The sequence below is a fragment of the Elaeis guineensis genome, chromosome 6 (assembly GCF_000442705.2).
Source record: "Elaeis guineensis isolate ETL-2024a chromosome 6, EG11, whole genome shotgun sequence".
Taxonomy (NCBI): Eukaryota; Viridiplantae; Streptophyta; class Magnoliopsida; order Arecales; family Arecaceae; genus Elaeis; species Elaeis guineensis.
In genome coordinates, this window is record NC_025998.2 from 125,826,421 (window position 1) to 125,840,806 (window position 14,386).

General features: G+C 37.6%; 1 protein-coding gene across 1 annotated transcript; it reads left to right on the top strand.

Annotated features, from left to right (window-relative positions):
- The first annotated feature begins 2,099 nt into the window (after window positions 1-2,099).
- On the top strand, window positions 2,100-11,465 carry LOC105033266 (uncharacterized). The gene is made up of 3 exons (XM_010907995.4): window positions 2,100-2,505; window positions 2,602-2,731; window positions 10,901-11,465. Exons 1-3 carry the CDS (start codon window positions 2,149-2,151, stop codon window positions 11,161-11,163), a joined length of 750 nt encoding a protein of 249 aa, XP_010906297.1. The 5' UTR covers window positions 2,100-2,148; the 3' UTR covers window positions 11,164-11,465.
- Window positions 11,466-14,386: the final 2,921 nt, after the last annotated feature.

Here is a 14,386-nt window from a genome sequence, read left to right on the forward strand (position 1 = left end):
CGTTGGACTCCGTTTTTCATCCTGCACCTTACTGTAGGCTTAATATGGACCAAATCTTGAGGTATATTTTCTAACAATATATATATATTATTAAAATAAAAACTTCTGTCTTGATAAGGAATAGGGATAGGAAACCACGGAGTTTCAATTGGATTGAAGGCTTGATGCGCTCGAATAGGAAAGCGAATTTTAATAAAAAAGAAATAAAAATACATTCTCATCCAGAAGAGTTCCAATTAGATGGGAAGTTTGGAGTGCTTTGGGCCTAAGAGTATCAATCAGATGGGAGGCTTGGTGCGCTCAAACAAGAAAGCTTAAATGATGGCTTGAGTTTTGAGTTGGATACTTTTATACATAAGACTCTAAAAAGGATTAATATATTACTAATCAAGTTAAAAATAAATAAAATAGTGATTGGCCATCCAAAGATTTGGGCTCAAATCCTCCAATTATTTATATATTTCTTTTATATATATATATATATAAATCAAATTCTGGTAGCAGACATTCGAGGAGCAAATCTCAAATCTGTCTTAAATCCGAATGGATGTTAATTTTAAATTTCAAATTCATCCTAAACTCTATAATGTATTGCTAAAGAGATTCTATTTGTATTCAGATTGGGTCAGATATTGAAAAAGATCTGCCTAATTATTATCCTTAGTCCATTACGGCATTAATGCGAGATTGGCCTATTACACTTTCGGATCCATTTGTTATATTTGGATATGATTTGTTTGGATTGAATTTTTAGATGGATTTTAACAATTTATATGCAAACATGTAAAATATTTAGATTTATTACATATCATGAAAAATATTAAAAAATTTAAAAAAATAAATTGATTGTATCAATTGGATGATATTACTTCATCAAAAAAATTATTTTTTTAAATTTTTGTAAAAAAATTTTTTGATATCTCACCTGCTACGCACGTGAGATAGAAAAAAAAAGACTTCTGTTAGAAAAATTACGCCCCATGCATCACATGGGACTATAAGCTAGTATTATCTAATTATTAATGCCAGACTAAAAGAAAAAAAAAAATTTCAGACTAGGTTAATGTGGTTTATGAGGCACCGTCACGTCTACGCTCCCTTTCAAATGCATAAACGTTTCTTAACCACACATGCATATGATGTACATGTTGTGCACATGGATTTCTACTCCTGTTTGATTTGATTTGGCTCTTGGCAGACAAATAGGCTTGCTGGTATTGAACACTTTTATCATCAACTTACAGTCCATTTAGAGGAAAACTATTCTTTTGTTTCAGCATAAAATTCATGCGGTCCCAAGATACTTACTATGCCTTTTTTTAATCCTTCTTTGTCATCCCACACCCATCACTCAATGTCTCATTATTGGAGGGTCTATCCTTGCCCATCCTTGCATGCATAAAGATTTTCTCTACAATCCTAGATACCTTCATAAAAATCCTCCTCACCCATCAGCAAAGTTCGTCCAACCTGATCCTTTTATTGATTCCCTTCATTCGCTGCGGTTCTTGAGGATCTCGATATCCTACCTGCCTCACCTCAACACCACCCCCCCTGGCATTTCTATATCAATCATCCAAAATTATCAGCAGTGGTTGTACAATTATGATCATGAGGAGCCTAATTAGCATAAAATCATCTTTGCTTCTTGGCACTGCAATCATCTACAACCTAAGCCAATAATATCCCAGCCAGGTCCCGGCTCTATCTTTCATGCAAAAGAATGGTCGATCTTCTTTTTGACATCGACCATTATAGCGCATCCATACAGATCTCAAAGCACCCTCAACTCCTCCATTCATCTACCATCACATCTCTCTCGAAGCGATCATTGCACAATCCAATGGTGGATTCACATGGAGGAAGGTGAATCCTTCTTTCGTGTGAAAGATACAATCCTTGTCCCTTTCAGCCTTTGTTTACCAATAAAGCATATGGATGACAAAAATATGAAGAAAATATGAAATTGTTCATCACGTTTGTCTACCCTTGTTGTTTACTCATATCGCCCTTAAATGGGCCAAATTGGGCCTTGTTTTTTCAACCTCACCAAACGAGCCCACAAGACCTCTTCCTTCATAAACCCTGCATTGGCTCGAATTGGAGGAGCTCATAAACCGCACGGCCAACGCCCAAAAATCGAGAGCAATGGCGAGGTGGTGGAGAGGCGGCGGCGATCTCCTTCGGAGGGCGGCGGCGCCGCCGTGGCGACTGACGCCCTCCGCCGCGTACCATCGCACCATCCAGGCGGTGCCGAGGGAGCACACCGGGAGCCGGGTGGCGGCCAAGCTGCGGGCCGCCGGCTTTATTCCCTCGGTGGTGCTGAGCCCCGTCGAGGGCGGCGGCCCTGTCACCCGGAAGCAGCTCCTCACTACCGAGGCGAAGCAGATCCGGGAGATCCTCAAGCAGTCTCCCTTCTTCTGCTCCACCCCCATCCAACTCCAGGTCCGCGCTGGCTCCCGCTCCGCCGTCGTCCTCGATTCTGGCACCGTCCTCCCCATCAAGGCAAGGAAAAAGGCCTCCTTGTTGCTGGATTTCTTCTTGATATGTTCATTTTGGTTCATATGGTAATCTGATAAGAGATTTGTGGGTTGGTCGCAGGTTCATAGGAAGGAGGAGACGGGGGAGATTCTAAATTTGGTGATGGCGTGGGCAGAGAAGGGATTGGAGCTGAAGGTGGATGTGCCCGTGATATACAAGGGAGAGGACGTCTGCCCGGGGCTTAAGAAAGGTTTGAGAACTCTTCCATACTTGCTGCTGTTACTTGGTTCTGTTTTCACTCATCAAATTGTTGTCTTTTGATTGCTCTAGACATTTGCATTGGGTTTAGGTAGTTGGTGTATTATTGAAGCAGGACCTGAAGAAGCTAGCAGCTGAGTCTTTTAGGCATTTTTCTAAACTATATCACAGCATTGACACATTCAGTCATGTTTTTAGCATTGGTTTTATTTTGCTATCTACTTGGGTTCACATAATCAAACCTTCTTGACTATATGTTGTTTTAAGGAAAGCCGTTTGGAAGTCATTCGTGGTTCTTCCATCTGATTCCTTCATGGTCATGCTTTCCCCTTCTCTAACCTCTTAACCTGGATCTTGATTATGGGGCCTCCTTAAGTCGTTGTTGCACATGACCATACCATCTCTGTTGGTGTGTTTTAACTAATTAGTCCTTGGTCAATAGAGATATGTGAGCTTTAATTGAAATGCTAACTTTGGTCTTAAGTGGAACATGAAAATGAGTTAGATGATTAGGTTTTTCCTTTCATTGAGGCTCTGATACTTTATTATTGAGGACGGTAATCTGAACATATTAGGAGGTGGTTTCATCTATGGTGATGTAAAAATTGTTTGGCCGCCATGACTCTGCCATTGTTTTTAATGCCTTTTTGAATCATCCTATTTCTCATATCCTAGAATTTTTATGCTTCTAGAAATCAGCGTTCTGAAGTCTATAATCCTATTGACAAAAAAATTGATGCTTGGATTTGGGGAGATTAATTTATCATAGTTAAGGAGGGATGAATCAAGAAGTTTGAAATCTAGTTTCTGAAGTCATCTACTATTCCCTCTATTGTTCCCTCATTTCTCTACATCCCTTAATCCTATGCTGGTATCCTGTACATGCTAGGAATGTGTTAACATCTTCTACAATAGAATAGAATTTTGATATACATCATGCAATATATCAAAATGAATTAAGTTGATGGCTAGAGGGTTGTAGGGTCAGCATTTATTTATGTTATGGAATTTACCATGGGCCTGATTTAAACTTAGGTTAGGGCTATGTTTTTTGTATGAATATGAAGAACAAAAATAGTGAACATATTAGAGAAGTCTATTTTTTTTTGCTAGTAAAACTGTCTCTTTTTTCCTTTATGGAGAAACTATATATGTATGTATGTATTTATGTATGTGTCGGTACCTACTTTGTTATATGAAATTGGTTTAGCCTTTTGATGCTTACTCCATCTGCTATGGGTCATACTTTTGATATGCATCATGCAATATATCAAAATGAATTTTATTTGATGGCTAAAGGGTTGTAGGGTTTGCATTTATTTGTGTTATGGAATTTATAATGGGCTAATTTAAACTTAGTTAGGTATATAGTTTGGTTAAAAGAGCAAAGGCATGAGTATCTATATTTTTTTCATACAACTACGAAGAACAAGAATATCGAACATATTAGAGAAGTTTATTTTTCACTAGCAAAACTGTCTCTTTTTTTCCTTTATGGAGAAACTATATATGTATGTAGGTGTGTTTCTTTAGGTTATTAATTCATAAGAAATTCTTTGCAATTCTTTCAACCTATAGGACAAGCATATAACCTTGTGATGTGTCTATTTAAGCAAGGATTTGCCCATCCAAAACATGAAAATAATCCAAAGGCCTAGATTAATCCACTTGTCTGGAGCCTTAGAGAGGGGGTACTTAAGTGTAAGGGTGATTTTTCTTAAGTGTAACTTGCACTTAATTAATCAACTCTAGCTTTATCCTCAAATCTAGCTCTAGCTTTATCCTTGAGCATCCCCCATCCCCCGAGGCCATCTGCACTGCCCTTGTTGGATTATGAGCTTGAGGGTAAGGGCAATTTTGACTTGGAATGTTTTGGTGGGCTTTGAGGTTATAAAGGGATTAACCTAAGTATTGCTCTTATCCTTCCCATGTTTAATATGTAACATATCACGTATGTAGAATTTCAGGCTAAGTTGTCTCAATGTGCTTCATGTGGAGCTATGTGACAGAGAAATTGATAGTAATGTGACAATATGGAAAAATATTCTGTATCTCTTCTAGTTAAGATGGTCCAAATAAATCTTATTGACATCTTTGGTTGTATTACTTCTGTCTATAAGGTTCTTGGCTTAATTGTGCTTGTGCATATGTACTGAATATGCAAAGTGCTTTTGTGTGTAGGGTGGGAGGAAGAAGTAACATTTGATTTGCATGGGGAAAATGAAAGGGGACATGGAATAAGAGATTTTAAGAGCAAGAATCAAGCCTTGTTAAATGGGTTTGGAGGTTAGGTTAGGGTTTTGGTATAATGTGATGTGGAAAGAGGTAATTAGAAGAACCATTGTAAAGAGGGGTTGGAGAATGAAGCTTTATTTCTCATGTTGGATCCACATAAGTAGGATTAACTACATTTTAGTGTCACAGGTATAGTTAAAGCAATGCTTATGTGCACTCCAACTCTTGTTCCTTAGGCTACCGTAGACTGTGAATCACATGACTTATCTTTTCTTTCATTAGCCCTCATTCCAACTCCCATGTTTGTTCTTGTTGTGAGCCACAAAGTTCAAGACCATGGAAGAATGGTGTTGGAGGTACTAAGGGCATTATATGAGTTTAAGATTTAAGGCGTTGGCTTGACCGCGGTGAGAGGATAATGTCCTAGCTTCAATATTTTGCAACATAGGCAGAAGTCTTTATGATTTCGTGAAGAATGATGGGACCAAGGATGCAAATGAAGGTTACTTTATCCATCTCTTAGGAACATGTCTTAGGGACCAAATTGTTGAAGGCTGGAAGCTACCCACCTTCTGGCTTTGAAATTCTGTGTAAAATTGTCGACAAGGGAGGAAGACTTGAAGATTCTTAAGCCTGGAGAAGGAAGACAAATTCATCTTCATTGTTAAACCATTTTATATGTGTCTTTTAAGTTTTCCCCTTGTAGTTGGGAGAAGCAGGTGAATTCTGTGCAAGATCCCAATATTTGTTTCAAACAACCACTCTAGTTGAAATCATCATTTTAGAGATCATTGTTGGGAAGCAAATCATATTAACTAAAGTACCACTTGATTTTGAAAGAATAGTGCAGCATTTGGTAATCAAGTCCATAGTAAATTCACTTGGACATTATGACAGTGGATCTATCTCTTATATAACTTACCAACCCAACTGAGGGTATGAAGTCTTGGTTGTTGGCTGGGAATCTGTGTAGGAGTGATGGAGGTCTTCAAATGGAATTGGACCATTAAATGTCTAAAAATACTGGACTTCTATCGAAATCAGCACCTAAATCTTTATTTGAAATGAAAGCTCATCAAAACTAGTAAATGCCAAATATTGTTGGCTGCCAGCTGGAGCTTTGGTGAATACAAATTTCAAGCACCTTTTTATTAGGACGTGTAAAACAAAATCTGAGCTTAATACCCAGAAACTTCTACTTAACGTTCTACTTAAGGTGCCCATGTGTTAGAAACTTATAACTATGCCCCTATGTGTTTCCTGATTTTTTTTTTTTTGATCCACTTCCTCATATTCTGCACTTAAATCCACTATCACATCTGCTCCCGCTATTGGTAACTAAGAGACTAGGTGCAATCAAAATACTCTTTGATTGCTGAATTTTTCAAGCGTTGGTCAATGAACTTGCAGTGAGGCAAGGGCAGATCCTGAGAAGTTTGAAGTTCATCATCACCAAGATACTAAAGAGCATACGCTAAGTTCTTCATGATAAATTTATGGCTGAGAGGATTTTTCAAATTTATCACTAAGGCATACTTGCTTTTGTGTTAGTCACACTGTCCAGACATTAGGGTAGCAATGTGATGCAGAACCAACTAGGAACAGCCTGCTATTTGTGGAAGGATTAAGGGAAACGATTAAATTAGGGTTAGGTCTAATTTCATTGCTTGCTGTCCTGTACCTGGATATTGAACAGCAGTTACCAAACTTAGCCCGAGCATGGCCCGGTTGAAATAGGAGGGCCCAAGTGCAATTCATTAAGTTGGGCTAGTCAGATCACTATTGATGCAAGCAAGAGACGAGATCATTGTTTGCCATACTGCCGTACCGCTCCATACCACCTAGTACAGGATGTACCATACCATACCGATACGGCGTACCATAGTGTACTGACACCAGTGTGCGGTACTAAACCGCATATCGACACTATAATAGATGGTACCGGTATGGGATCCGATACTGAGACGGTGAATCTTGGACAAGATGGAGGGAGAAATGGAGGGGGGAGACAAAGCCTACCTATATGGGATGCGCTAGTGGTGATTGAGAAGAGGAGGGATGCATCAACCAGAAGAGAAGGGGAGGGACTGAGTTAGGGTTCCCAATTTACCAATTCTTCTCCATCTTTAGATTCTATTTGAAATTTAAATTGGTATATAATACAACAATATAAATTATAAGTATAATATTAAATACTATACATGTTGTTTAAGTTGTATATAATATATGTTTAGTTGGGAAAAAATTGGCAAGCCCAAGCCCATCCTCATTTTGAATTGGGTCTAATCTGGCCTGTCAGCTCGGAAAACTTTACCTTGTCTGCACAAAACGAGGTCAATCTAATCTTGTGCCAGTCTGATAATAAACCATATGATTTCGGTAATTATGCAAATCAAGCTCAATTAGCCACCTAGATTGCTACACTATTCTAAGGGTCTAGGGATAGGTTTTAAGGGCTTGTCCAATACATGGTAACCCAGAAAGGAACCTAAATTTGACCCAATTTTAACTGAATTGGTTCATTGAGCCATAATTAGTGAGTCAATAAGAAAAATGCCGCCTAAACCTGCTTGTTTTGGACAGCTTCAAGGAGGTTTGTGGATCTAGTGAAAATTTGCCGCTCTTACCACGTGAATATAAGTAAATAAATTGATCTATCTTTTCAACAAGAATTGTCATAGTCTTTTAACAAAAAAAATTGTTTATTGCGGATATGGATGAGAAATTTGTAGATGAGAAATTTGTATAAAATGCTGAAACCATGCTTGAGAAGCTGAATTTGAAATTATGAGGCTTAGATGTTGAACTACAAGTTTAGATGTTTGGTTACTTTCAGTTAAGGCAAAAATTTTGGGCTTGCATTGTGATCCATGGTAAGGTTGGAAGATGAAGTTGAATGGCTTTAGAGTTTGGAGTTTTTCACGGTGGATCTGACATCTTTGCACAATTAATAGTTGATTGGTGACACTAAACCTTGCCAAGTAATTTTGCTGGACCGGCATGATATATGGATATTGTGGAGTCAAAAAAATAATGCTTGCTTATTTGTAAGTACTCTGTTTCATATTAATAATAACCTAAGACATTCTTTTGTTATTTTGCTCATGAGATTAATTCATGCCAATTGTAGATTAACACCATACAAGTGGTAGGGTTTACCACAACTGGCCATTTTGTGAGACAGGGCCTCTAATTCTATTATCATTCCTAGTACATGTATTGGAATCTGGTGGTTGAATTATGTTCTATGCAGACTGTTTTGTACTTGAATGCCAGAAGAACAAAGTCATGACCACTTCTTTGTCTGCCATGACTGTTGCATTGATCATGATTTGTAGTTATTATGTAGCACAAAACAGATTGGGATACACTGAAGGAGGAGAGAATATGGGTGATAATGATGATGTTTGTTTCATTCCTGAGAAACATGACTTCATTCTATTTCAAGTGATGATCGAAACTTGTGAGTGGTAAGCCTAATACAGTTCATGTGATCGAAATATGCAAGGCTCATGTCCAGAGACCAAAGTCCATACATAGTGATAGTTGTTTGAACTTGCAGCTGGGTGGTCAGTCAACAAGAACTAATCAAAGAGAAATAGTACGTATGGAGAGAAATAGTAGTGGATTTGCTGCCCATATTTTTGGTCAACTAATTTTTGTTTCAGATCTGAGAAACTGTCATTTCTTTGAGAGTAATGCAGAGGGGAAGAGAGATGGATCACCATCTACAATGCAACTTCAAGAAGAGTTCGGTGTCAACCAAACAGAAAACAGTATCTTTGTCTGATGGGAAGTATGTAACTGGGCTTGACTTTATGTGTTTGTTATTCATTAGATCTGTCTTGGAGCTATGCAAAGGCCTTTCCCAAGCTGTCAGGAGGAAACTAAAATCCTTGACTTCATGCAACACAAGCTTGCACTTTAAGAAAACGGCTTTTTTCCTTTGCCCTCCCCTTTCTTAAGGGAAAGAATTAAGCAAAGTCCAACCTCCTATGAAAGGGGAAAAAATATAATTTTTTAGTTGGAGATATCTGTGTGAAGGGAGGTAGAAGAGAATAAATCTATTGTTAATGAATTTGAGAAGTATGGATTCATATTGTTAAATCCTGAGAAGAAATATATAATTATGTGTTTTACAAGTAGGGTTGTGAATTGATCAGTTTTACTCATGACCCAACTCGGTCTCCACATAATTATATCCAACCCTATCCCTTTTTGAAGACCCATGATTGGCTTAGGCTTAGGGTCAAAAATTGGTCCAGATTTAAAAGCCTGGTCAGGTTTTGGATTTTTTTTTTTTTAATATTCCTTTCAATCAACTCAACCCGTATATCAACTATGTCTAATTTGGATCAACAGAAAATAGCCCTAACTCGACCCAGACCTGATTTGGCCTAACTCGAAAGCCCGAATCATCCAAAACCTCTTCTCCTTCCCCTTAAATATCTTCAAAAAATCATCGAATGAACTCTCTTTTAAAGTAATCTCTCTATTCATCTCCATAACCCCATCTTCTCTCACCTACTTTGACTTAAGTATATTTAAACATTCATTATTTGTTTTGATGGACGCTTATTTATAATATTCTCATGTATATAAATATTTATTTTTAAAATTATAGTTCGTGAAGTTATACTTAAGAACAATCATTTTCTTGAACCAAATTAAAAGGTTTTTGGAATGGAAATCCCTGTTAAGTGGGTTTTTAGTTTTGTTTAAAAATTAATGATTTTATCTTTTCAGTTATAAATGAATAGCGTATGTAGGCCCAACACAAACCGGAACATTTCGGGTTGGGTCTGGATGATCCTGATCTGGGCCAAATGACCCGCTGGATCCACAATTAAACACTTCCATAGATCTGACCTGACCCAGCCCAATCAGCCATGGGTTGGTCCAGGTCCTAAATCAAGGTCCTAACATGTACCCATTTTGCGTTAAACTCAAGCATTTCACTGGTCCAACCGAACCTATTTGAAGCCCTAGTTACAAATGACATGTGAAAGAAGTGTGTTTGCATGCGTGAATGATTGTGAGGAGGTAGGAAGAGGTGTTAGCTTATTCAATTATTAAAAAATCAGAAATATAAATAGGTACCTAGTATTGAATGGGACCTTGAGAAAGCAATTTGAGAGATGAAAATCTCAGGGATTTTGGACAGATGGCTTCATTTGACATTGCTGTGCAAAGGTCAAAAGAAATGCTCTAAACTGATATGAGGCAAAAAAACAATTTTGTTCTGTCTTCTAAAAGGAGAATAAGCCTTTAAAAAGTCAGAGATATGAAGAAGAGCTCAGGATGGATGATGAAGCAATAAACTCTAGAAAGGAAAACAAGGGGGCAAATAATACCTAACCTCAAAAAATTGAGGTATTAATATGAATGAAAGAAAGGAATTAAAATCCAGTGAGGAAAGTTAAACTAAAAAAAAGTACAAAACATGCAATTTCCTGACATATACACGTGTAAGGACACAGACAGTAGTTGATAAGAGCATGTATCAGTCATTTAGTTATGCCTACTCTGCACTACGTAGAAATGTGCTCCTAAAAGAACTTTGACAAAAGAGTTAAATGTAACCAATTCAGTCACTCTAATCTCTTTAACCTAGGCATTTGCAAAAACCACCAAGAGACCTTACCAGGCTAGGCCGGCACTTTCAGTTTAACCAATTCTGTCATTCAGTGCCAAAGATTTGTGAAGACACGAATTATAGATCGATCAGTGGCAGAATTCAATTTGTGCATGATTATTCTTATAATTTATGGCCTCATGCTTACATCCCTATGATGAGTATTATACTCATGAGAATTGCTCTTCTTTTAATCCTTATTTCACATGCTCTTTCTGAAGCATAACTTGTTTATATCATTGTCACATCATCAACATGACCTGTATTTTGTAATTTACTTTGTACATACAGGAGGTTACCTGCACAAGATAAGGAGCAGCCTAAAATACCTCTGCCCAACTGAACACATTCCTCCAAAAGTTGAGGTGGACCTTACAAATCTAGATATTGGAGATAGAGTGCTCATGCATGATATTGAAGTCCACCCATCATTGAAGCTTTTGAGTAAAAATGACACCATGCCCATTTGTAAGATCTTGGCGACAAAGCCTGTCGCACCAGAACCCAAGCCAATATCAGAAGCCACACAAACACAAGAGGATACAGGAGTCTAGTTTAAACATTGAATGAGTTTTCAAATTCTAGCAAGAGCTATTTTAAAATGTTTAAGTGTTAGCACAGTGAGGAGGCTTGCAGATACACTGATGTTAGTTTGGAACCATAATTCCAACAAACACCGCACAGAGGAGTCTTACCACATGGAATGGTTTTGGCTGGACCAAAGAGTAGGTTCATTCTATGCTTGAAGAGCCTATATGTCAGTGTTTTGATGGTTTTAAGTGTAATAGTATTATAGATTATTATAGATGAGACAATTTTGTTTTTGCAACATTAATTGCGCAATCTATTATGAGTCTTTGTGTGGGTCATTATAAATTATTTATAACTTGCATCATTCCCCCCATATATATTTAATATGAACCTCCTCTCCTTGCAGTTGTGGTTGCCTTTTTCAAAATAGAAAATCAACCCAGGTTTCTTCAATGCATGGAAAGAATAACTCTTGGTTATTAAGAAACGTTGCATTGTTCAAAATGCTTACAAAGATATAGACAATTTCTTCTGAACCCTCCATTATTTTGTAATTATTTTCCCAATTGAGGCATGCTGCATCCTTAACCAAGAAAGAGACACGTTGCACGCAAGCTAATCAAGTTCTTGAATGGTGCTTTCTTGTTAAGAAAATAAATAGTGCCATGTTCATCATAGCCAGAGATCGTAAGTCTCCTGCAGCTTAACAACTGTGATGGTGAAACGGAACCAGATTACTGTATTTTTATCCTGGAAAAATTGTAGTTTGATTCAGTCAGATTTGCTTGCATAGGTTTTTAATATTGCACCTTCCTTTTCTTCTTAATAAAGGTTACTTGGATCGGTATTAGAATACTTGGTCTGCTTCATTGAAATTGTTGGAACTTTGAAGCGGGCCGAGTTCTATAAAATTAGATGTCATCAAAAAAATTCTTGCAGACGTCCGTTAACGTGTGATTTGCATAAGATCCAAGTCTTAGGGGTCACTTTCCTATCACATTCTCAGTTTTTTAGTCCCCGTATTAAGGTAGTCTCCTTTGCTAGAAAGCTGCCTAACATTAAAATGCATTAAATGTAAAATATGACAACATGTATTACATAATTCTTCATCCCTTCCATGTGCTTAAATATTTTTTTGTTTGTTCTTTTGTTGTCATGACAATGAAAAAGGTTGATCACTTCACTTGTTATTTTTATATCTTTTCCATCCACATCACTTGGAATTTGTCGGTGTCCAGAAATTGAACGAACTTTTTAAGAATTATTATATAATTATGTTTGAATTATACCGCTAGTTAGGAAGAAGTCAAAATCACTGTAATTTTGCCACTTTTATTTTGTTTTGTCTGGGTAAACGCACATTTATTATGAGATTTGCTACCCTCAATAAGGCGGCGAGTTATCGTCTAATTTGTTGTTAGCTACGAGATTAGTCCCTAGACTTCATGGATTACACAGTTGGAGAGCTGGAGTTTGCGCAATCTAAGCATTACATCCCAAGCAAGTTAGTTCAGAAGCCAGCTTACGCTATGTTGCCGTATTAGTTTAAGACCCCGGGTCAGTCGAGTCCGAGTCCGAGTCCATATCGAACTCGACTCGATGCTACAGAATTGGCTTTGAGTCTTGGATCTAGACACAACCAACATATGACTCGACAGGTCTACGTTAGTTCGGGTCTTCTCTTGCATTAGGTCTCATTGGAGCAAAATTTTTAGGGGAGACCAACTTTTTACGAACTTTTGTCGGGTTGAATTGGATCCATCTGGGTCCAATCAGATCGTGTTCAACACCATGAAATCCATGCAACTTCCATTAGCTAACTTTGAGGGGACGTAGACTTGTTTACCAACCCGTCTGGTTGAATTGGGTCCGTGTGGGTCCAACGAGATCTCGCTCTCCAGCATGTTTTTTTGATGGAAAATGAAGTGAGGCACATCTCCCGCGCTTGTTATAAGAAAACTGTTTACAAGAAGTATCATGTGGATGCTACATTGGAAAAAGACATTGCTATCAATGGTTATCCAGCGAAGGCGACAATAAATTACGATCATGATCATTGATCATAGTGAATCTAAGTTGTGAGAATCCTTCTCTACGTTATCTAATTAGTTTCAAGATTTATTAATGGCTGATTCAAATGGATGTATTTATTCAAAAGTTGTATAAATTGTCGGTGTCAAAAACAAATAAGAAGGTAATAATAAATTAGCAAGCTTGCCATGATTATTCAACAAACTTCAAAAAAAAATTTTATAGTCGAGCCGATCATAGAAGGAATTATGGTCGGACCGTCATCATCAGCCATATGTATATATTGGAAGTTGGGACATCCATAAAAAAAAAACAGTTATGTGATGTTTATCTAACCCGTTCAAGTAGCCATAGAATTTAGCTATTCTTCTTTTCTTAGTACTTTTATGCATGCATGGCCATTCATCTTTTGATCAACGTTCCCGAAGCATGTTCGATCATAATTTCTTCTATGATCGGTCCGACTATAAAAATTTTATCCAAAAATTTTTCAGAGCACCATAAAATCCATACATACTACATTTGGAATTTGGAGCTTCTCTAACCTTTGGGTCTGAATTAGGTTAGGTACAAATTGGACGTGATTTCGATTGAGTACACGTCGAACCGGGGTCTTCCGAACCCACATGCACATCTAGCTAGCATGGGTGCATATCCATCGTCAATGTATTCCTCAGAGTGGAAAATTATTGTGACACCTCCTGCTAGGCTAAAACATTTGTTTACAAGAAAACTTTTGAAGTCCAAGGATCTAGAACTTTGCATAAAACCTGTTCATCTTTCAAGATGCGCCACGACAACATAAGACCAGAAGATGTACCGCTGCTCAAAAGGAAGCAGTCCATGCTGTACCCTAAATCTCGGAGGCAGCGAGGACTTGGCATTCTTCTCTCTAGCCTCTGGCGTTTTCTTTATGCAACCGTGGTCGCTGAAACGTAGAAACCTGGACAGGCAACCAGCTCAACCCTTAAAAAAAAAAAAAAGGTTTTGACCCATTATTTCAAACAGAACAATAGTACGGTATTTGTTACATGGCTATGAGAGCTGGTTCTCATTATTTCAAACAGAATAATGCTAAAGCATGTAATAGTATATATCTCTTGTGACCTATGAAGTAAGAAAGATGACAAGGAAATCCATAGTGCAAGTTGTCTAGACCTACCAACTTCATAGAAATTCTTGGATTTTGGCAATCAAGCAAGTTATATATATTAT

Excerpts from the sequence above, each read along its gene's own strand:
- LOC105033266 (XM_010907995.4), top strand. The coding sequence starts at position 2,149 with ATGGCGAGGTGGTGGAGAGGCGGCGGCGATCTCCTTCGGAGGGCGGCG. Across the intron at positions 2,506-2,601 it reads GCACCGTCCTCCCCATCAAG|GTTCATAGGAAGGAGGAGAC; the intron begins GCAAGGAAAAAG and ends GGTTGGTCGCAG. Across the intron at positions 2,732-10,900 it reads CTGCCCGGGGCTTAAGAAAG|GAGGTTACCTGCACAAGATA; the intron begins GTTTGAGAACTC and ends TTGTACATACAG.